The sequence below is a fragment of the Carlito syrichta genome, unplaced genomic scaffold (assembly GCF_000164805.1).
Source record: "Carlito syrichta isolate Samal-C Ts95f unplaced genomic scaffold, Tarsius_syrichta-2.0.1 Scaffold305844, whole genome shotgun sequence".
Lineage (NCBI taxonomy): Eukaryota > Metazoa > Chordata > Mammalia > Primates > Tarsiidae > Carlito > Carlito syrichta.
In genome coordinates, this window is record NW_007249940.1 from 718876 (window position 1) to 744007 (window position 25132).

The window sequence follows — 25132 nt, forward strand, 5'->3', positions numbered from 1 at the left end:
TGATTAAAGAAAAATAGATTATAAAACACTATGTAGGTATGATATTATTTTGGTTAAAAATGTAAATATATGTGCATAGAAAAAGATCCGGAAGGATATGGTGTTAACAGTGATGATCTCTGAGTGGTAGAAATATAATGTTACTGTCTTATTTTTGCTTGTATGCTATTGTTTCAAAATGTCTAAAATGCACTTTAATTATTTCTATAACAACAAAGCGTTATTTTAAAACAAGAACTTCCAGAAAATTACAAGTTTCTCTCTTCTGTTTGATAACTGATTATACAGTCTGTAGACATACAAGTACAAAAACAAGGAAGCACTACTCATCAGGTGACAGCACAGCCTATTCATAAGAAAAGTACTTATCGGAAATAAATTTTTCAAAGATAATACCAACAAGTAACAGAATGCCACTGCACAATAAATGCAGGCAAAAGGCCAATTTATCTTTGAAATGTTCAGTTAAAAATAAACACAAGTAAGATACATCTTGATATGCGTCATTCACCGTCCAAATCAAGCCTTGACTACTAGTATTTACCCTTAGAAAAAAATCTAGTGTCTAGTATTTAAAATGGGTTAATGAGGAATTTCACGAGAGGCTCATAACTCCATCTCTGGGTGAGGTCCTCATCTCCCCATCCCAGGGTGAGGTCTTCATCTATGCCTCGGGAGCAGCAGGGGTGGCATTGGGCTCCAAGTCCTCCTGGAGAGGTGGAGCTGAGGCCTCTTGTTCCGCGAGCGCCTCTCGAAGCTGGCTGCCCAAGACTGCATCATGAATGCTGTGGAACAACAGCTCCCATAAGGCAGGATTTTCAAAAAATCTGTTTCGAGTGAGGTCATTCACAACTTGTGCTATTAAAAGAAGAGAAGAAAATTTGTCCATACTGTGGGTATTGGTCTTGAACATTAAAAAAAAAAAAAAAAAAGAAAGAAAAGCAATGTTTCCATACAGTTTAGACATTAAAACACTATTATAGACACTCACTCCAATCCCTAGCTCCATCACATCATACCCCCAGTCCTAAGAAGCTACTTTAATTACTGTCTTATGCATTCTTCCAGATTTCTTTATGCAGATACAAGTAAATATAAAATACATCCTCATTTCCCCCTTTTCCTGCCCCCCAATTGCATATTATTTAGACTTACTGATTTATGTATTTACCACTACATAGTATTCTATTGTACAGGCATGTTCTAGATTAGTATCTTTTGTTTGGTACTTGAGGTCTTTTTCCAGTCTTCAGTTTTCACAGACAATGCTGTGCTGATCAACCACATGCATGTATCATTTTGAACATGTGGAACATATTGTTGGATCTGCTGTGTTAAAAGGTAAATGCATTTGTAATTCTTCTTTTTTTTTTTGAGTCAGTCTTACTGTTACCCAGGCTGTAGTGCAAGTGGCACGTTCACAGTCACCCACCTGCTGGACTCCTGCAATCCTTCCGCCTCAGCCTTCCAAGTAGCCAGAACTACAGGTGTGCGCTACAACACTCGGCTAATTTTTTGATTTATTGTAGAGATGAGGTCTCGCCAAATTGTCTAGGCTGTTCTTGAACCCGTGGGCTCAGGCAATCCCCTCACCTCTGCTTCCCAGAGTGCTGGGATTACAGGCTTGAGCCACTGCACCTGGCCTGCATTTGTAATTCTGAAAGATGGTTAGTCTGCCCTCCATAGAGGCTGTTCCATTTTGCACTCCTCCTCCCAGTAATGTCTGAGAGAGCCTGTTCTCCCACCATATGCCTACAGAGCATACTGTCAACCATTTTTTATTTTGCTAATCTGTCAGGTGAAAAGAGATGTCTTTATGTAGGTTTCATTTCCAAGCACTGTTTTAATCAAAATATATGACAGAGGAAAAAAAAAAACAACCCCAGAATTATCTTTTGGAGGATGGGCCCCCATTAGTACACTGGCGCCCTGGCTCCTTTCTTCCAACTCCAGTTCAGGAGGCCTGCCACAAGCAACTAGTGAGATGAGTGTCTCTAAGTGGCTAATCTCAAAGCTGGCTTGAGAGTGCTTTTTTTTCAGAAGAATAGTTTTCATTTTTATAAAAATTTTAAATTAAGGGGAAAATTTGCAAATGAAATTATTACTAGAAGAGAAACAAAATTTAAATGTTAGCTTCTCCCCATCCTAGAAACGTACTCACCACTGCATCCTGCTAAATACACATAAATACCGACGTCTCCATATTCTTTTACAATCTGTAATAATGTTGAAATAAAGTTTAGTTTATATTGACTCTGTGCCAGTTATTTCCTACCAATATGTTCCTACCAATATGTTTTTCCGTGATGTAAGACACTCTCATTCCTTCACTTATACATTTTTAAGCTAATCTGTTTAACAACAGAATTTTGTATTTCTTTTCATATGGACAGTAATAATTAGGAGTCTCAAAAATTTTAAATTTTCTGTGTGTAATAAAGGTATTATGAAAGTTTTAAAATACTATTATTTTAAAAATTATTTTTATTTTTAGTTTTTATACATGAAGTTCTCACTATTTTGCCCAGGCTGGTCTTGTACTCCAGAGCTCATGTGAACTGCCTGCCTTGGCCTCCCAAGTAGCTGGAATTACAGGTGTGTGCCACCATGTGCAGAATATTATGTTCCTGCTTTATAAAAAGAATGTTCTGGTAAAGAGAGATGCTGAAATATTTACAGATGATGTGATGACTGGGATGTGTTTCAAAATAAGAGAAGAAAATGGATGTCAGGTATAAAGGAAACCAGATTGACCCTATCAATAACTGCTAATTCTAATGCTTAGTGGTAGTTACACAGGAATTCATTATACTAAAATCTTTAATTTTGTATATTTATAAAAATTTCCATTATCAGAAGTTGAAAAACAACAACAACAAGAATTTTAAGAGTTGAATGGGGACCCTAGTTCAAGTTCCTGATTTTACAAATGGCGACACTGGGCACATGATATTAAATGACTTGTTCAAGGTGATGCTTACCCCTGCCAGAGTTTTTACTCCAACAGAATCGATAAAATTGACTTGTGTAAAATCCAAAATGATGGTGTGGACATTATCCCCTGGGGGCATAAATCTTTGTATTTCTTCAGGAAGTGTATTTTTGATGACTATTGGGGGATATTTTATTTCATCATCCTCTTCTTCAGGCTTCGTACCATCTTCTCCATCTACTTCTGCATCCTATGTCAAAAATCAAACCAAACCAGAATTCCATGAACGACTCACAGCTTTGGTCGTAAGAAAGATTTTTTTTTTGAGGTGAGGTCTCACTCTTACTCTGTCTGTCAAAGGCTGGAGTGCAGTGGCATGATTACAGCTCACTACAGCCTTGACCTCCTGGGCTCAGGCTGCCCTACCACCTCAGTCTCCTGAGTACTAAAGGTGCATGCCAACACACTCAGCTAATTTTTAAATTTTTTTTAGAGGCAATGTCTTGCTATGTTGCCTAGGTTGGCCTCGTACTCCTGTGCTCAAGCAATCCTCTTGCCTTAGCCTCCCAAAGTGCTGGGATTAGAGGTGAGAGTTACTGTGCCTGGCCGGTTGTGAGAAAGATTTATAGCAGAAAATATGCCCTTAATTCTCAAGCTACTGACGATGCCAGATCCTTTCTAGAATATTTGTCATATTCCAGCCTTGTAATGTGACAAAAAAAGATGTGTGCAAAACATTCAATTTTAGCTCAATTTCTTTCTTTTTTTTTGAGTTGGAGTCTCACTCTGTCACCCAGCCTAAAGGGTAGTGCCATGCTCACGGCCACCGCAGTCTTGAATTGCTGGACTCCGGCGATCCTTTCGTCTCAGCCTTCCAAGTAGCTGAAACTACAGACGCATGCCACCACACCCGGCTAGTTTTTTTTGTGATTTATTTTATTTTATTTTATTTTATTTTGAGTTGGAGTCTCACTCTGTCGCCCAGACTGGAGTGCAGTGGCCGCTCCTAGCCACCGCAGCCTCGACCTGCTGGGCTCCGGCGGATTTATTGAAGAGACAAGGTCTCACCAAGTTGTCCAGGCTGGTCTCAAATCCCTGGGCTCAGGTAGTCCTCTCGCCTTGGTCTCCCAAAGTGCTAGGATTACAGGCTGAGCCATGACGCTCAGTCCAATTTCTTTTCTTCTCTTCCTCCTTCTCTCTCTCTCTTTCTTTCTCTCTTTCTTGTCCAACAAAATCCTATTCATTTTCCCTAACTTCCAAAATAGTTCCATTAACTTCAATATGAGAGGCCACAAGTTACAAAAAGCCTGAACAGTAAAGACCAGCCTTTGAGTTTTGTAACTATCAGTTGAATACGTCTATGACAAAGTGCTAGTGGCAAAATGTATTAAGGTACTGTGTGATTTTTATCTTTATTTATTTATTTTTGAATCAGAATCTCCTCTGTCGCCCAGGCTGGAGTGTAGTGGCACACTCGCTCCCACCGCAGCCTTGACCTTCTGGGCTCAGGCAATCCTTCCAATTCAGTCTTCCAAGTGACTGGATCTACAGGTGTGTGCCACCACACCCAGCTAATCTTTTTATTTATTGTAGAGATGAGGTCTCACCAAGTTCCCCAGGCTGGTCTTGAACCTCTGGGCTTAGGCAATCCTCTTGCCCCCGCCTACCAAAGTGCTGTGATTACAGGCGTGAGCCATCATGCCCAGCTGATTTTTATTTTTAGCTTATTTTATTTTTGAGTCAGGATCCCACTTCGTTGTCCAGGCTGTAGTGCAGTGGTAAGATCATAGCTCACTGCAACACTGATCTCCTGGGCTCAAGTGATTCTCCTGCCTCAGCCTCCAGAGTAGCAGAGACTACAGATGTGCGCTATCATGCTCAGCTAATTTAGTAGAGATGAGATATTGCTATGTTGCCCAGGCTGGTCTCTAATTTCTGGCCTCAAGCAATTCTGCTGTCTTGGCCTCCCAAAGTACTAGGATTACAGGCATGAGCCACCATGCCTGACCTGATTTTCATTTTTTAAAACAATATTTTCACTACTTATTTCAGAAACATTCTCATAACTAACCCTATCAAGGAGTTTCAATATATAGAGGATACTTAGTCTATAAGCTTTCCTGTTTTAGTAACTTAATGCTGTGTTTAAACTTCAATAATGAATCAAGGTGGGGCACTGCACATCAAGAGAGAAGGGAAAATGACAACAAAAAGCCCACTCACCGCTTTGACAACAGTCGCGTTGGCCAAGTTTGCATTTCCGACTTCCTTAGCATACTTCCTCATGGCCTTTCTTCTTGCTCCCATGATGAGTGCTGGGTTCACTCCAGTCTTTACAGAAGAGTAATATATGCAAAATTTACTTCATGGCTCCAGGGACCCACCCAAAGTCCATTCCTCTTCAGATCTCTCCATTCAACTGCTCTCTATCCAGCAGTTCAGTTGCTCTGAACTGTTTACTCCCTCATTAAAAGAACGTTAGTAGCCTGTTTTATTCTCAATCTTTATTCAAGACAACCAGAAGCTAAAGTACTACAGAGAATTTTTAGAGTGGCCTTTACAAAGTCAGATCTTTCAGATTCTTATCTTTAAGAGACTCTGTGGACTGATGGGGAGGTTTTCTTATTATGCTGTGTGGTATAGGATTGAGTTCCAATCATGACCAAAGGAATCCACATGATTCTAAGAGTAAGAAACCTAAAACTAATTTTTCAACTTTATTTTCTTAAATTTTTTTGAAAAGGTAATATATGCATATGGTAAGAGAATGAATAGTGGTGATGGATGCATAGAAATGTACTTAATGTACTTAATGCCACTCACTGAATTGTACACTTGAAAATCCTTAAAAGGGTAAATTTTGTTATGTATATTTTACCAAAATAAAAAAGTAGAGAGAGAGAGGAGGAGGAGGAGGAGGAGGAGAGAGATATAATTTCTATACTATTTAGTTCTGAGTATATGCAGACATTTAAATGACTCACATTCCTGTAACCTACAAGTCCCTTCCTCAGAAATAATCTTAATTTCCTAATTTCTCATGTCTTACCTTTCTTTTTAATGCGCTGCTATACAAGTCACTATTTGCATAGTAAATTGGGGCATTTATTTGGAATATTTTTATTCCAGGAATTTCTTTCACCTGAGGAGAAAAATATTAGTGAACTTAACACATGAAAATATTTTCAGAATTAAAACTGCAATTGTTTCCCTCCTCCAACTTGAAAATTAGCACAGACATTGCTAAGGGCCCTCTTTCAGGGATTAGATATGCTGATGTCACTCTATCAACTCATGCTCAAGGAAGAGTACTGAGAGGAAAGCTTTTACAAGTGCACATCTTCCTATTTCTTTTAAAAGTCAGTCTTGGTCTTATTTTTGCCATTAAAGACAAAGAAGAAGGAACTGAAAAATATTTTTAAAAGAGAAAAGAAAATGGATAGGAGAGGGAAAATTGGTACCAGACTGACTGTGAGAAGTGGGCAAAGAAAGTGAGCAGATGTTTACACTGGTTTGACTGATGAAATGCAGGAAGGAGCCTACATGGCCACAAGTGAAACTAAGTATTGTATCGAGAAGCTTCATGCAACTCTGGGATATAATTTGGAAAGGAATAATCCAGCTTGTAATTCTTTGGAATGAGGAGAAAAAATAGGAATTTGAACATCTATACCTTAGAGTGAGTCTCATTTCCTCATTTTCTAATACCTTATACCGAGTCTGAGAATTTCTTCTCAAGCATGAGACAAAGCAAACAGACAAAAGTAGTTTCAAAAATTTTTGTAGAAGTCTTTGCGATACCACAGAAGAAAAGAACATTCAAAATGAAAGAAATATGAAGCCATAATTTTAGCCATTAAAATGAAATGGGAGACTTAAACAGCCCTACCCCTATATTTTACATGGTTAAAATTAGTATTTACCATGCTTACATTCATCAGAAAAAATCCTGCACATATAAACCATCCTCTCAGTTTCAATATTTTGTAAATATATACTTTAATTCAAACAATACTGATTTATCCCCACTAAAAGTGGGAAAAATAAATATTAGGAAAATGAGTAGTGAACATATAGTATAAACTATAAAACTGAATCTGGACAGTAAATCAAAGCTCAGACTTTTTACTTTGGCCACTATACCTCCCTCCCCTATACCCTATTTTTTGTTCTGGGTAAAAATAGTACTTAGACAGTCATATCACATGGTTACAACTTTTGAAAATGATAGAAAAATGTCCTACCTCTTCATATGCGTCTATATCAATATACACATCAGTGTCAGGAAGCTGTCCAAGGACTTTGTAGCTCGGACTGGAGATAGAGAGTGTGTTAAATAACATTGTGTTGATGTGCAGTATGTGATTTAAATATAAGGTTTTGTATGTTCACATGCCATGTCTGGATTTGCTAGTTAATTCAGGAATACTTGATCCTTACATGGTCTTTGCAGAAGGGCTCCATATATATCACAATCTCACATTTCACACACCTCCCACTATATATACATACCATAAACCACACACACATACACACCACACGTACCTCATACCACATACACAATGCAAATGAGGGGGATTAAAAAACAAAAACAGAATTATCTTTTGGAGTGTGGACTCCTTGTGGTACAGGTTTCCCCCACTAGGCACATGTCCTAGGAACCCATTGGTATCAGTGTATCAGTTAGCACTGTTGTGACAGGCTGTGTTCTCGAGAAATGTCCTGAGGTGTGGCAAACGGGTTACTGGTTTTTTCACCATGATAACGTACCTGCCCACATCATGCTGAGTGTTCAGCAGTTTTTGACCATAAACAGTATGACCTTGTGTGTTCCACCCTCCCTATTCACCTGATCTCACCCTGAGTGACTTTTTGTTTGCCTCCTCAATGAAAAAAGTCCTCAAAGAGAAACGTTTTGCTGCTGTGGAAGAGGTGAAACAAAAAATGGAAGGAGTACTAAAAGGCATCAAAATTAGTTCAAAAACTGTTTTGAGCAGTGGGAAAAAAGCATCTCTATAGGCGTATTGCATCAAATGGAGGGTACTTTAAGGTTACTGATGTTTAAATATGTGAGAATAAATACAGTTTTTAATAAATAAATTCCAGTTTTTTGGGGTCCCCCTCATACATACCAGATACTATACACACATACACAACACACACCTCCCTTACATACCACACACATACACAAAACACATACATATACACAACGTATACACACCACACACATGCCATAACACATACCACACATACACAATGACACACATACACAACATGCACACACACAATATGCACACACATACATATCACATAACACATGCATATACACCACACATATACAATACACACACTACATATACCTCACAGACCACATATACACACAACCTCACATACCACTCACACACAATACACACCCATGCACACAATATATACCCATACACACAATTCATACATATCACACACACATGTACCCCACATCATCCCTTCTTCCCCATACCATACTGCACAAACAATCTGGTCAGGACAAAAGATAGGCAATTCAGACATTTAAAAATGAGGCAACAATGAACTGTGCAGAGTTCCAGTTATGCCAGGACATGTGTAACTCAAGTTCTCCTCATGTCACTCAGTAGATAGAATTGTCCTCCTGCTCTCATTCTAAAGTAGGAGAGGAAATTTTTGTTTGTCATGAGCAACAGCCACTGACTCATAGCAGCCAGGGGTACTAAATTGAGAATGTGAGGAGAAAACAAACATCTCAGATACGCGTAGTTTTCCTAATTTGGTTTAAATAGATCTTAAACATTATTTTTTCAGGGTCCTAATTCCTAACTCTTTTTATAGGACAGTCTGACTCAAATTAGATACAGTGATGACAGATACTATTTTACTATTTCTTGAACACTTGGCATTACTTTAATATATCCTTTGAACAATGCTCCTAGGCATTATTAATATTATCATTAATTTTATAGTAATTAACATTATTAATAATCCTGTCATATTGTAAATGAGAAATTTAGGCTTGGTGGGTTTAGGTGAGTTGTTCAAGGTCACAGAACTTGGCAGAGCCAGAATATGGCTCAAAGTCTTTGGTTTGACATTCCATGCTCTTGTGGCTATGCCCTGGTGCCTCTTAGCATGAATGTGAAAGTGCTTTACAAATTAGAATATGTAACACAAATGTTATCTGTGGTGGATTTCCTCCACAAGCATTCAGAGAATACATATTATGCGCCTGGTACAGGGCCCGAGAATGTCGCATCTACAACAAAATGCTCACAGTCTTGTAACATCTGTGAACAAATACAGTACCAATGACTGATATTGTAGATAAAACATCAAGGTATCAATTAGTCGGGCATGGTAGCGCCCACCTATAGTCCCAGCTACTCAGGAGGCTGAGGCAGAAAGATCGCCTGAGCCTAGGAGGTTGAGGTTACTGTGAACCATTGTGCCACTGTCCTCCAACCTCGGCAAGAGACTAAAAATAAGAAAGAAAAAAAAAAGACCAAGATTCCCAGCTAAGTTCTCAATTTTGAGAAAACCTCTAAGAGACTCAAAGGGCCATACATGTGTTGCAATCTAGTGCTGAGGGGGAGGTGGAATGACAAATGGGCACACAGATCACATAAGTCATAAGTACACAACTAACTGCGAAGGACACACACAAGGTGCTGGGGGAGCATCAGAGTATTGCTGTGGGTACACAGAGACGTTGGGGTCCTTATGGCTGGGCGAGCTTGGCCTCAGAAGATGAGGATTCAACAGGCAGAGGAGGAATGGGCTGTCCAGGTTGCCTGTAGTGGCTTGGCATCTCATTTCTCCAAGTTGAAATACTACTGCTCTCAGCAAAGGCCAAGAAAGGCCCTTTTTATAAACTCCCATAGGGTTTTATTTGGGCATCTCTTATGCATATTACTACACTGTACCTTGGTCACACCTAATGAAACACTTGTAACTGTGTATTTTAATTTTTTTAAAGACGGATTATAAAATGCTGATTAAGAGTCAGCTTCTGGATTCACAAAACCCCATATTTGAGTCACTGCCCCACTGCTTAACTGGGATCCTGGGTTAAGTTACCCAGTCACTCTAGGCTTCAGCTTCCACATCTGTGATATGGGGATGTGACTAATCATTGGGCTGTAAGGATGAAATGACCTAAAGCATTGAACTTTGCACAGAGCCAGGCACATAAGCAATGATAATAGCTTAGTGCCACTATTACTTCATTATTGTTATCAACATTGTCACTATGACATGTGTGTATCCATAGGAGAACGCAACCTTTATAAAGAGAAGGACTGTGTATTATTTACCACAATATCCCTAGGGCCTAGCATCTCTCTGGCAACATAACAGGCTCTCAACAAATATGTATTTAACAAAAATTATGATTACTGTATATGTTTTATAACACTGACCAAACTGTGAGCTCTTTGGGGGCAAAAGCTGAGCCTCCATCACATTTATACCCGCTCAGTGCCTGCAGGGATCCTAAATGGTCCTCTCTTAACTATGTGTGCTCTGAGGGAAACTGAGTGTTTGGAAAAATAGGCCAAAACCAATGCACTGTTAGTCATCTCTTGGAAAGTGAGACCTAATTACAGAAAAAGAAGCTGAAATGAACAAGTATCCTGAATGCTGATCTCCCAAGCTCTAATCTACAAAGGCCCAGCAAAATCACCAACAAATGACAAAACATTCAAAAAAAAAACCTTAGTTAATTATTTGAGGAAGAAAGAGTAGTATTTATGCCCAATTTTAAAATATATGATAAGATACCATAAAATCCTATTCAGAAAAAAACCCCAAAAACTCAAGTTCCACACTGTGGCTTGTTAGAGGATGTATTTAATAATAATGTTCACCAAAGTTCTGAGATAAAGAACTCTTATATGGACTAATAATGTTGTTTATAAAAATGTGGAAAATTTCTTTTAGATACAAATTGGCAGCATTGTTAAAATTTGTTATTAAAAGTAGTTTGATTCTTAGCCTAAGTTTAGAATCCCATATGTTCTTAACATTTTTCTTTTTTTAATGTTATTTTTGATGATGAAAATGTTTATTTCCTATTCTGAAGAGTAGGGAGCATTCTGACATTCTGCAGATTAGGTTCAACATCCCCATTCAGTGGTCTTTCAACATACCATAGTCAAAACTTTAAGATATCATGTGATTTGCAGATAGGCAAAACCAGACTAACCTCATTTTCATTCTCCTTTGTGTTAAAGAGGAAAGGGCGCTGTCATTGGCTGCATAGATAGTACTGGTCAGGTGCCAGGTCTCTGCAAGTCTATTCTGACTTATTAGTAAGTCTTTTGTAACTATTTGAGGTAGCTAATATTAGTCCCATTTTACAGACACAGAAACCGAATCTCTGAAAGCGTATGTAAAATCACAGAATCTACAAAAGGTGCTGCCAGGACTTGAACCCAGGTTTGTCTGACTCTAAATTCTAGGCTATTTTTATGACATAATGTGTCCTTTTAACCTTTATGGTGATTTATTTATCATAGTATTTTTTTAAGGACATTTAAAACCTTCCCTAGTGGGCTCAGCTTCCTACTGGGAATAAAAGCTGAGAGGATCATGATGGAGAAAGGACAACTGGAGAATGGCATATGATAACTTGTTGCCACAGCTTGCTTTATGTTATTGAAACCCATGTCAGCACCTGGTGCCAAATCAATTTGCTAGAATAGAGCAGCTCTGGGTCAGGAATGGCAGAAATAATGACGGAAACTAGGCTCTTTTAGCAAAATCATTGATGGCAGCATAAGTTGTGACATAGAGCACTTAGGAAAACAATACGAAATTTTAAATTTGACATTTTGTTTATTTAGTCAACAGGCCACATGAATATTGTGCTTCCCTCTCCTGCCAAGCAGAAATAACCAAAAGGCTCCACTTTCACCAATTCAAGCTTCTGTCTATATTTAAAGTCATCATTGTCCTCAGCCAGGTCACTTGTACTCATTCCAATATGGACACTCACCTTTGTGTTCTATAAATCACAGTCATCAGAGCAATGATCACAGCAGTAATCAAACCATAGTCTAATCCCAGGAACAAGGAGGACACAAAAGTGGTAAGCCAGATGGTCTTTAAAAAAAAACAAAAAAACACAAAACATGGAGAATCATGTTAAAAATTCCATATGAGTTAAACACACACACATACACACACACACCACAAGCTACTTGTCTACCTGGATATTGCACAGACAACTTACTGCATTAACTTATCTTTCTTATATTTTTATTAGCAGCAAATATATTTGCTGCTATGATATATGTATTAACCTAACCATCACTTTTGTTACTTACCAGTTCTATTTTGCTGGTTCTCCAGAAAAAAGGGAGATCTGAAAACTGCATAAACATTCCTTTCAGGTTGACGATCACAATGGCCGACAGCACAGCCTGAAACAGAGCACATTCCCTCATGCCCCTGCTCTTGTGTCCACAGAGCACTGTCCTCCTGCTGCCCTCCCCACATCCTCTCCCCACTCATTCCAACTTGGTACCGATGGTATCTGGATTCAAGAACTCCTGGATTTCCAGGACATGGTTACTTAAAATGGGCCTTGCAAAACCAGGCTTATATCTTGCTAGCAAACCTGCATGGTGGTCGAGAGTTTCAGAATTAAACTTGATATTCAAGCAATCATTTCACCCATTGTCTTCTTACATTATAATCTTCCCTACTCTGTACTGTTCCTGATCTCTACTAGATTAAATATACCAACAAGTAAATGTCTTATGATTGTAGGACATTTCAGACTTTTTAAGGTCAAACATAGAAGGTCAAAGAAGGACCTTGGAGGTCAGCCAGTCCAAACCTTCATTTTTCAGATAAGGAAACTCAGACCCAGTTGAGGTGACTTTCCCAAGGTCCTACGGGGAGCTGTCAGTAGATTATGGAGCAGAATCTTGGTCCTAATCTTGGCCCTTTCTCATACTACCCTGCTGGAGTTACAGTAAAACCCCTAATATAGTCAAAAATATATAAACAAGCAAAATCTCTACACACAGAAAAGTCTTGCACTAAGTGCATGTTACACACCTGGGGTAATGATTCAAAGAGGAATCCAGTGGCTAATATGACCAGTAGAATCATTAATGAGGCCAAACAACCTGCCAGCTGAATGAGAGAAGACACAAGGAAAAGGCTTTTAGGAGACTTGAATAAAAAGTAGGGTATAGAATGCTCTTATTCTTTAGATAATCACTATAGGAAGATCCAGAAAATATGAATTCACATAAGTCATCTAAACCATTACATAAACCTCTAACTCCATCCCACTCTCTCTTTGAAGTTTTTGTTCTTCTTATGGTTTTTAAGCAGAAGCCAAAATGCTTAAATATCCTGACTGAAATGCCCTTGTCAGAGGGGGGGTAAAACGTCTGGTGCCAACCAGAGATCCACAGGCCCAGAAGAGTTCAGATGAGTGTTTGCTGTCCAATATGATAGCCACTAGCCACAAGTGGCTATTTTACATTAAAAAAAATTAAATAGAATTAAAATTTCAGCTTGGTTATACTAGTCATATTTCAAGTGCTCAAGGCCACATGTTACTAGTGGCTACCATACTGGACAGTGTAAACATTAATCATTTTCATTTTCATCATTGCAGACAGTTCTAATGCATGGTGCTTGCATCCGGCCCATACTCGGTCTCGGGCTTTCATGACAACATCCCATATCTGAACTTTGAGGTTTATTGGTAGCCAAGTGTTGTATAACTTGCCAATTTAACTGGAGAATTTATCTCTTTCCTATAGATTTAGTTCCTTGTGATTTGCTTCAAACAATCGTTCTTTTCTCTGGTTTACTACCCAGCTCACTGGAGCATGGATCTAAAGGCAGATAGCTTTGTTTGGATTCAGAATAGAATCAAGAGACTAAAATTTAATTACCACCCACATCACCAGCTCTTAGAGGCTTGTTAAATACATACCTGTGTCTTCCCTCCGGTTCCCTCCTGAACAAGGCTTCGAGACAAGGAGCATGAAATTGAAAAGGTCTGGAAGAGTGAGCCAATGGAATTGCACAGTCCCAGGGCAATCAGCTCCTTTTCCATGTAGAAATGAAACACAAAAGATAAAAGTGATTCTTCAGGAAGAAAAGCACAACAGCCCATTTAATGTACATTTTCAGAAGTACAGGCTTCCTCTTCATTCTCTTTTCAGACATAAGAGTTTTTTTAGCATGAGTTCAAAATAGGAATTATGGCATATTTTATAGTGGGGGAAGACACTTAGAATTTTTGTTGTGCCAGAGATAAATGCTACGCTCCCCACCCAATCTCCTCTTTACCAAACACACTTTCTAGACAAATAATGCCTTTTAATTAAGAAAACTGCTATAAAGGGGACAAAATATTTTTGTTGTTCACGAGAAAGCTAAATGCATATAGGACTATTGGCATCTTTTAAATACCTGGACTATTGCTCACTAATGAGTACATGCCAGTGTCCTCCTGGGGCAAGTTAGTCCTTGGGTATTTTGGTTACTTGGGTATTTCTAGTTTGATCACTGCATCCCATTTAAATGTGGAGCATAGAGTTTCCCCTTAGTAATACACAGGGTGTTAAAGTAGACATTGGGTGTCAAGATCATAGCTCACAATGTTTGAAATAAATACTTTATCTGTAGCTATGTTATAAAAGAAAGTGGCAAAGAGAATACTGTGGAGTTTGAGTGGTCAATCATATACCCACATTTTAATGAACAAAGATGAGCCTTCTTATGAAGCAGAAATGGTTCTGCAAAAATGTTTAACTCCCAGACTATGAGCCTTAAAAATAGGAATAACATGAAAAGAAGTGTGACAAACTATAAGCTCTGTATTAAAGATTCCACCTTTCTGGCAGGACCTCTGCCCATGAGGTGAGATGGGACTCTGAACCTCAGAGTTTTGAACATCTAATGCTCATGAATAATGAACAAATTATAGTGTTAAATAAATACATACTTCAAATACATTCAATACCAACATAAACATTTTTCTACTAAGAGAGGTGAGTCTAGTACAAAGGGAGATCCCCCAAAAAACTGGAATTATTTTTTGGAGGGTGGATCCCTTGTAGTACAGGTTTTTCCTGCCAGGTAAGTGTTCTAGGAACCCATTCACATCAGTGTTCCAGCTAGTGTTGTTGTGAGAGGTTGCATTTGACTTCAGTGAATTTTTTGTGGAGACTGTTTCAGCATGTTTGCCCATTTGATGATGGGTGATTTTTGAGTGCACCTACCCACACTGCGCATCTTGACAGGTGTATTGCATCAAATGGAGAGTACTTTGAAGGTGATTGAAGTTTAAACATGTAAGAATACACAATGTTTAATCAATAAATTCCAGGTTTTTGGGAGTCCTCTCTCAAACATGTGCCTGATGATGTACTACTATGAAGCATCTGCAGGAAATTGTTAATGTTTACCTGATTGCCATCAACCTGATAGCCATGTTTATTTGCCAAGGTCTTGGCCATTGAGATGGTCACTGAAAATCCAACGATGGCTATGGCAATGGCATCCACATACACAAGGTGGAAGAGGCTGGTGTCAGGATTGGCTGGAGGTAGTAGCCTGAAAAGTCAAACTGATTTTAACTGTAGTGTCATGACCACTTGGAAAAAAACCTGTGACAGGAAGGGAGCATTTTAGAGAGAAAATATCTGCAAATGAGGTGATCAATGTTTGGCTACTTATTTGCTCTGGTTACACACACACACACACACACACACACACACACACACACACACACACACACACACACACAAAGCCCTCATCGACACAGAGAGCTTCTTTTCAGGCTCAAACTGCAGAGTGCAGTTTTCGATCTGGATAGGTTATCAGCCGAGATCAGATGCTGTTTTATTTACAAAAGGAGTAACCTCATACTTCGAATCATCCTGATGGCAGGAGTAAGTAAGACACAGAACTAGGAAGAAGAGAGGGTCAGCAAAGTGTTCAGATGCCACAAGGCATTTGAACCCAAGTCTTGAGGTGAGGAGAGTGTTCGACATGTGATCTTAGAGGAGAGTTACTGTCCTTACATTAGGTAGACACACTTCTCTCACTTGTCATGAGATGTAAGGGTCTCTGAGTCTATTACCTCTTCCTGTGTCCTTATCCCTTTAGTTGAGCTTCTAGCATGAAAAAGGAGCAGAAGACTATATTCCTTGGGTCTCACCTGGGAATCCTGGGAGTCTGGAGGAGTCAAAAGTGTAATTCCTGGACTCCACAATGGGGAATCCAGCTTTTAGGGTACATGCTTGCAGTTTGAAACCTTTGTCCAAAATAAACAGAATAGAGATTCCCTAGAATGTTATGGGGGAAGGGGCAATAGGGATTTTCAAACATTCTGCCAAATAATGTCACTTAATTGACACACAGTAATAATTATAATTATTACAATAATAATCATTTATTATGTGCCTCCTCTGTGCTAGGTTCTGTGCTCACTTAATGATTTCCAATAGCCATGTGAACTAGGCACCATTATAATCCCCATTTTACAGAAGAAGAGAATGAGGCATAATGAGGTTAAGCAACTTGTCCATTTATTTATTTATTTGTTTTTTGAGTTGGAGTCTCACTCAGTCGCCCAGGCTGGAGTGCAGTGGCCGCTCCCAGCCACTGCAGCCTCGACCTGCTGGGCCCCAGCAATCCTGCCTCAGCCTTCCAAGTAGCTGGAACTACAGGTGCGCGCTACCATGCCTGGCTAATTTTTTTGATTTATTGTAGAGATGAAGTCTTGCCAAGTTCCCCAGGTGGGTCTCAAACCCACGGGCTCAGGCAATTCACTTACCTCAGCCTCCCAAAGCACGGGATTACAGGCTGAGCCACCAAGCCTGACCTACTTGTCCATTTATTAAGAACAACAGGACCACAAAGAACCCGCCTCTCGACTACTATTTGTCTTACTATGTCATACTACAGTGATGGAAGGGATGTTTCCAGTTATTAATTAAGGAAAGGGAGGGTAGAAAGGGAAAGGGAACTAACTTCTATTAAGGCTAGATTACATGCTACACGCTTTACATAGGTCATTTCATTTTTCCTCACAGTGTTTCCATGAGATAGACACCATTATTATCCCAACTAACAGGTAAAAAATGAATGCCTACAGATGTTAAGTAATTTGCCCAAGACAGAGTAAGGAATCAAACCCAGGGGTTCTGATCATACAATTTGTTAACTTTCCTCTGTGCTTGGCTATTTAATCATTAACCAAGGGGAAGGCTTAGCAGCAAGTTTGGCCTGAGGAACAAGAATATAAGAAAAGGATGTATTTTGGAATGAGTTAAGGAAAGTAAGCCAAAAAAATAAAAAGGAAACCCAGGATATATTGCCATAATGATGATCTTTAAGCCAAGTGTCACATTCTGGGCACTGCAATGTGTATGTATTTACGTCTGGTAGTTTATGTATGGTAGTGTGGTCATTTGTTTTCAAATATTGCCACCAATCATTCCTCCCATGCTTGTACATGCCTGCTGTTCTTCCATTTGGCAGTGGAATCTGTTTTTTTTTTCCAGCTAAATCTGGGCTGGGCTTGTGAATTGCTTTGCATAACAGATAGTGGTAGAAGTGGTGCTCTATGGGTTACTTAAGAAGGCCGGAAAATTCTCTTCTTTTTTGTGCCATGAACCACCACGGGAAGAGGTCTAGCAACCCTGCTGGAGACACCATGTGTAGAGAAGATGCTAGTTAGCCTCAGGTGTTCCAGTCACTCCAGCTGAAGTGTCAGACATGTGAGTGAAGCCCTTTTGGATGCTCCAGCACCAGTCACACCTTCAGACATCTACAGAAGCACAAGAGACCCCAGGACAGATCAGTAGAAGAGCCACCCAGTTGAGCCTAACTGAGACTAAAGAATTATGAACAAATTGGCAATGGCTGTTTTAAGGTATTGTTTTTGAGGTACTTTGTTATGTAGCAATAAGACTCACAGGTAACTGAAATACTATGACTGTATGTAGATAGGTAGGTAGTTAGGCATTTGTTACCTGTTTGGTTTTGAGCAAAGTTCCAGAAAGATAAGGTTTCTGGGTAGCCAAGTTTCAGGAAGTAAAATGTTCTTTTTTTAAAAGTTAAGCTCTCACATATAGAAGGAAAGCAATATATTGAGTATAATGCAATAGGGGAAAAAAGTAGTAAGTAGAAATTATGGTGACATGTAGATTTAAACGTGTGTGTGTGTGTGTTTTCTTCTTTTTTCTGAGTTGGAGTGTCTCTGTTGCCCAGGCTGGAGCGCAGTGGCACACTCATGGCTACTACAGCCTTGACCTGCTGGGCTCAGGTGATCCTTCTGCTTCAGCCTTCCAAGAAGATCAACATAGGCATGTGACACCATGCCCAGCTAATCTTTTTTTTTTTTTAATTTATTGTAGAGATGAAGTCTTGCCAAGTTGCCCAGGCTGATCTTGAACCCCTGGGCTCAGGCAAATCTCTCACTTTGGTCTCCCAATGTGCTGGGATTAAGGTGTGAGCCACTGTACCCAGCCCTATCAGTATATTTTTTAAAAGGGAAATCTAAGTATAAGTATTTCACATTTAATCAAATTATTTGTAACTAGTAACTGAATAGGATTATCTGTTGGATCCAATCAAAGATGAATGCTTACCACATGACTATGTTAGAGACCCAGGTATGAGGTAATGGAAGAGTACACAATTGGGTATCAGAAGACTGAGTTCTGGTTCCAGGCTGGGGCTCCCCAGTGAGTCACTATACCTCATTCATGTCTCTCAAATATCACCTTCCCTGATACTCTACCTAAAACAGTAACCCTCGTCTCTCCTATCCCTTACCTGACTTTGCTTCTCATTATTTGTTTATTGGTCAATTGTCTATCTTCACTAGTAGATTATAAACTCTATCAGGGGATGGACATTTTTGCTTCTGAGTTTGTTTCTGTTTTTAACTGCTATGTCCCCAGTACCTATAGGCACTCAATAAACATCTGTTGAGTAAACGAGAATATACTTTTCTGTAAAATGGGGATAATAATGTATATTGTCGACAGGATTATTATTATTATTATTATTGAGTTGGAGTTTCACTCCACCACCCAGGCTGGAGTGTAGTGGCACGCTCACAGCCACACCAGCATCGACCTGCTGGGCTCCGGTGATCCTTCCACCTCAGTCTTCAAGTAGCAGGAACTACAGGTGCACACTCCCAAGCCCGACTGATTTTGTATTTATTGTAGAGATGAGGTCTCGCCAAGTTACCCAGGCTGGTCTCAAACCCATGGGCTCAGGCAATCCACCTGCTTTGGCTTCCCAAAGTGCTGGGATTACAGGCTGAGCCACTAAACCCAGCCTGTCAACAGGATTATCAACTGGGGTGGTGGATATAAAAGTACTTTATAAATTATAAGTCCAAATCGAAAAACAAGGTGCTATTATTGTGTTACAGCTTTAGACTGAAGCATTATAAGTAACATGTTCATGATAGCAACTTATTGTTCTGAAGTTTAAAAGTATAGCGCATAGCACTTGCTCTGTTGGGTTACACAGCAACCCCCACTTCCTCTGCTGCCCAGAAGACTCTTAGATGTCCTGATGGGACATGCCAGGTTCCATCTGTGTCCAACATCTGGGCAAATGCTTGACTCTGTTCTTTTGGAAGAGAGAAGACAGCAGTGACAGAAAAGACAGAGAGAGATAGGATAAGAGATAGAAAGACACACTGAGAGATACAGAAAGTGACAGCCACGGAGTGACAGGGAGGGACAAAGTGAGATAAGGAGATGAGGTAGTCACTCTGGCCCTTTCAAATATAAAGAGAATAATACATTTTAAAACATAGAGTTAGATAATATAGATGACGCAAAGAAGTGACATATGATTGAAAACTAGAAAACTTACTGAAGTGACATATGATTGGAAACTAGAAAACTTATTGAAATAACGAACCTCAGTGCTTTTTCTTCTTTCCCTTTTTTTTTTTTTTTGAGTCAGAGGCTCACTCTGTTGCCCAGACTGGAGTACAGTGGCACAATCATGGCCACCACAGCCTTGACCTACTGGGCTCAAGGCATCCTTCTGCCTTACTCTTCCAAGAAGCTGGAACCACAGGCATGTGCCACCATACCCAGTTAATTTTATTCATTTATTTATTTATTGTAGAGACAAGGTCTCGCCAAGTTGCCCAGTCTCAAACTCCTGGGCTCAGGTGACCCTCTCTCACCTTGGCCTCCCAAAGTGCTGGGATTCCAGATGAGAGTCACTGCGCCTGGCAGAGCTTTCACTTAGCTTGTCTTCAATGCTTGCTGTGTGTGCCAGGTGCTTCACCATCTGCCTTAAATGCATTATCTCCTGTAGTGCTCACTACCCCTCAGGTGAATGTAAATTACCATGCCCTGTTGGCAGGTGAGGAAACTGAGGCTCTGAGGCTCTGAAAGGATAAGTGGCCTGCCTAAGGCCACACAGTTAGTAAATGGCAGGGTAGGATTCAGGTCATTTTGCTCTTAATTGCTATGTCATTGAAGGAGTCATTTTAAAAACTTAAGTTTAGGAAAACAAAAGAAAACCGAAAACCACTTGCTGTTGGTGGGAGTGTAAAATGGTGCAATTCTAAGGAAAATAGTATAGAGGTTTCTCAAAAAAATTTAGATCCAACAATCCCACTTATGGGAATATACCCTGAAGAATTGAAAACAGTATCTTGAAGACATATTTGGACACTCATGTTCATAGCAACACTGTTCACAATAGCCAAGAAATGGAAGCATCCAAAATGTTCATTGATAGATGAATGGAGAAAAAAAATGCAGGATATACATATACAGCTGAAGACAAAAAAAAAGGAAAATACAGTAAACATATACAATGGAAAATTATTCAGTCTTAAAAAAAAGAAAGAAAATATCATCACATGCTACAACATGGAATAACCTTGAGGACATTATGCTAAGTGAAATAAGCCAGTCAAAAAAAAAATGAATACTGAATGATCCACCTATATGAAGTACCTTGAGCAGTCAAAGTCATAAGAACAGAAAGATGCATGGTGGTTATCACAACCTGGGGGAAGGGGAAAGAGGAAGTTGTTTACAAAACTAAAAGTCCTTGGAGATCTGTTTTACTATAATGTGAATATACTTAACACTTAACACTATTGAACTGTACACTTAAAAATGGTTATTATGGGGTGAGCTCAGTGGCTCAGCCTGTAATCCCAGTACTTTGGGAGGCCAAGGCGAGTGGATTGTCTGAGCCCGCGGGTTCGAGACCAGCCTGGGCAACATGGTGAGACCTTGTCTCTACAATAAATAAAAAAATTAGCTGGGCATGGTAGCATGTGCTTGTGGTTCTGGCTACTTGGAAGGCTAAGGCAGAAGGATCACTAGAGCCTAGCGAGTTGACACTGGGTGGCCGTGAGTGTGCCACTGCACTCTAACCTGGGCGACAGAGTGAGATTCCAACTCAAAAAAAAAGGTTATTACGGTAAATTTGCTTTGTGTGTGTGTGTTTTTTTATCACAATTAAAAAACCTCTAAAACCTTTAACTCTTTGATGTGTAGAAAAAAAGATTATTTTTCATTTCAAGAGTACTAAAGCAGGAGTTAGAAACAATAAATTCATTGAACATTCAACACACACTTTTAGTTAAAATAAAACCACTTTCCTACCCCAGAGGAAGCGTTCCAACGACATCCACATTGTATGATTCTTTCAAGTTAAATCCAGCTGAAATGCCAGTTCCCATTACCACCTAAAATAGACATAAATCCAAGTGTACCTTTAGAGATGAATATTCAAACACCACAATAATCAGTTTCAACAAATTCATTAGCCAAGCCAAATCTATTCTCACTGTTAATGTTCAGATTTAAAAAGAACAATGACTGTTAGCTTCCAGCAATTCTAACTTCTGTTAATGACTCTACTCCCTGTAGTTACAATGAGCTCTACATTTTCTTAGTGCCTGGAATTTTCTTTTTGTTTTGCTCCATGCTGAGGTGTTTGGCTAGTTGACTGCAACAGAAAGAGACCATAAAACCCCTCAGAAGTTGACCGTGTCTTTGGGGCAGATGAAAAGTCTTTGGCCAAGATATTTTGAATAAAGGATATTTAAATGTGTAATGTGAGATGGTACAATGGAATGGTATCATTATAAAAGGTATGTTTGGATTTTGAATCCTCGTGATGATTCTACTTCTAGGACAAAAGCCCCAAGTTTGGCTCAAGGCCTCCACCAACTCCTCATAGTTGTCTTCTCCCATTTCTGCTACAGAGTCAGGGTCAGTGAGAAACCGCACAGCATATAGAATGTCTCTGTACATAAGGTCATCTGCATTGTCAAGGCATAGATTCACTTGAGATGTAAAGTACAACCCTTAGCGAGCTACAAGAAGAGAAACATGACAAAAGATGAGAGAGCAATTTGCTTCATCTCTGGGAACTACTGCTTATAGAACTGAGTAGGTTAACCAGGAGAGATGGAATTAGGGCTGGCAAGGGAGCTGGTCCCTCACAGGGGTGGTTGCTGCAGGAACCATTAATAAGGTAAGTTTATTATCAGAGACAGGGAGCCTGAGAGACCAAGGACATGGGTATTTCTGGCCCTTTTGATGGAGGGACCCTTTTCTGTTAGTGGCAATTATGTTTGTCTCTCTTAATTATATTTCTTGTGCATATCACTCTGGAGAAGTGCCCAGAATACTCAAATTCACAGGGTAAATATGGCTCAAGTTCCTGGAGCAGCAATTCTATGCGGTAGTGAATAATTCAAACCATTGTTTTCCTATCAACACAAATAGATATATTTTACAATAGAATGCAAAACTCAGAAAATGTTTTTTTTTTGAGTCAGAATTTCACTCTGTCACACAGACTGGAGTGCAGTGGCACACTCACGGCCACACTGCAGCCTTGACCTGCTGGGCTCAGGTGAGCCTTCTGCCTCAGCAGCCGGAACTACAGGTGCACGCTACCATGCCCTGCTAATTTTTATGATTTACTGTAAAGATGAGGTCTTGCCAAGTTGCCTGGGCTGGTCTCGAACCCACAGGCTCAGGTAATTACACTCGCCTAGGCCTCCCAAAGTGCTGGGATTACAGACTGAGCCACCGAGCCTGACCAGAAAATGTTTTTATGATAAAAAAAATAAATTTTAGCTGGGCACAGTGGCTCTTGCCTGTAATCCAAGCACTTTGGGAAGTGGAGGTGAGAGGATTGTCTGAGTCCAGGGGTTCGAGACCAGCCTGGGCAATTTTGTGCCTAATCTTTTTGTTTGTTTGTTTGTTTTTGTTTTTGTTTTTGAGTTGGAGTCTCATTCTGTCACCCAGACTGGAGTGCAGTGGCCGCTCCCAGCCACTGCAGCCTTGACCCGCTGGGCTCCGGCGATCCTTCCGTCTCAGCCTTCCAAGTAACTGGAACTACAGGTGCGCGCTGCCACGCCCGACTAATTTTTTGATTTATTGTAGAGATGAGGGCTTGCCAAGTTGCCCAGGCGGGTCTCGAACCCGCAGGCTCAGGCAATCCACTCACCTTGACCTCCCAAAGCACGGGATTACAGGCTAAGCCACCAAGCCCGGCCTGGCTAGACCTAATCTTTACCAAAAAAAAAAAAAAAAAAAAAAAAAATTAGCCAGGAGTGATGGTGTGCACCTGTGGTTCCAGTTACTTGGAAGGCTGAGGAGGAAGGATCGCCTCAGCCCAGCAGGTCAAGGCTGAGGTGTCCGTGAGTGTGCCACTGCATTCCAGCCTGAGTGACAGAGTGAGACCGTGACTCATAAATAAATAAATAAATAAATTTTAAATATTTATAATTAAGGAGAGTCATAGAGACTTTGCCCTTAAACTTTCTTCCTTCTTCTTTTGAATTGGAGATCTCATTCTATTACCCAGGCTGGAGTGCAGTGGCACAATCATGGCTCACCACAGTCTCAACCTCCTGGGCTCAGGTCAGTCTTCTGCCTCAGCCTCCCGAGTAGTTGGGACTATGGGTGCACACTACCACGCCCAGTTAATTTTTTTGATCTTTTGAAGAGACGAAGTCTCACTATGTTGCCCAGGCTGGTCTCGAACTCCTGGGCTCATGTAATCCTCCCACCTTGGCCTCTAAAAGTTCTGAGATTATAGGCATGAGCCACTGGTTGCACCTGGCCTGGCCTTTGTCCTCAAACTTTCTTTTCTTTTTTGAGTTGGATTCTCACTCTGTTGCCCAGGCTGGAGTGCAGTGACATACTCATGGCCACCGCAGGCTCAACCTGCTGGGTTCAGGTGATCCTTCCGCCTCAGCCTTCCAAGTAGCCACAACTACAGACATGCACCACCATTCCCAGCTAATTTTTTAATTTATTGTAGAGATGAGGTCTCACCAAGTTGTCCGGGCTGGTCTCAAACCCATGAGCTCAGGCAATCCTCTCACCTTGGCCTCCCAAAGTGCTGGGATTATAGGTGTGAGCCACTGTGCCCAGCCTGTCCTCAAACTTTATAGTATGGTTTCTCATTTGCCCCAAGGTAGTATTGAAAAACTGTCATTACAAAAATAGAATTCTGGAGAGCTGTTCCTCTGGGAAATATGAAGAAATCTTTAAAGTCAGAACTAGTTATCCAAGGCAGGAAATGCAACCTTCATTATGTACTTCCTAATTAGGGCTTGCTTGTCATTTTTCCCATGCAAAGCTGCTCAGAGCTGCCGGCTGTACTCCAAATGGAAACAGAAATTCTGTGCCCAGCCCCAGTGACAGAAAGATTTTGAGATTGTTAGAGACTGTCTTTTATTTTGCCTGGTGAAAGGTACTAATGCAATGTAGACAAGACCAAGCAAAAGTATCAAAGGGAATGGCTTCTTGGTGAGCTATCCCAGCCAATTGTTTCTGTAGCTGGAACTTTTTGCTAAATTTGGATCAGATACTTATACTTTCCATTTCTTATCCTTGTGGCTCCCAAACACTCATAAAGGAGACCTAGGGTGCCAAAGGAAACAGTGACATCTGTCGGACACTGTGCGAACTTCCAGCTATACTTCACAGGCGAAACATTAGCTTACACTGCGTTTCTTTCAGTAATGCCATATCTCTATCAAGCTGGGTGTTCAGGGGTTGCTGTGACTAAAAAGCAGTAATCATGCAAAAATCCACGTGAACAGGAAAGAGGTTAGTGGTCCAATCTGATTCCGAGGTTTGAGGGTTTGTGCAGTACATTCCATGAACAAATAATTGTGGT

At 40.1% G+C, this 25132-nt stretch overlaps 1 protein-coding gene across 3 annotated transcripts in view; it reads right to left on the minus strand.

Moving 5' to 3' along the window:
- Positions 1–664: 664 nt before the first annotated feature.
- The window catches only part of SLC26A5 (solute carrier family 26 member 5), a 37464-nt gene continuing 12996 nt past the window's right edge, over positions 665–25132 (minus strand). Inside the window, exons 7-19 of one of the 3 annotated variants that reach the window (XM_008062817.1) lie at positions 21589–21671; positions 15382–15529; positions 13902–14015; positions 13007–13084; positions 12268–12363; positions 11937–12043; positions 7177–7246; positions 5982–6074; positions 5156–5263; positions 3362–3367; positions 2982–3182; positions 2162–2216; positions 665–858 (exon numbers count right to left, since the gene is read on the minus strand). In XM_008062817.1, coding sequence (XP_008061008.1) covers positions 665–858; positions 2162–2216; positions 2982–3182; positions 3362–3367; positions 5156–5263; positions 5982–6074; positions 7177–7246; positions 11937–12043; positions 12268–12363; positions 13007–13084; positions 13902–14015; positions 15382–15529; positions 21589–21671 — 1353 coding nt within the window. The remainder of the gene's footprint in view (positions 859–2161; positions 2217–2981; positions 3183–3361; positions 3368–5155; positions 5264–5981; positions 6075–7176; positions 7247–11936; positions 12044–12267; positions 12364–13006; positions 13085–13901; positions 14016–15381; positions 15530–21588; positions 21672–25132) is intronic. The other 2 variants (XM_008062815.1, XM_008062818.1) reach the window with 2 other exon arrangements.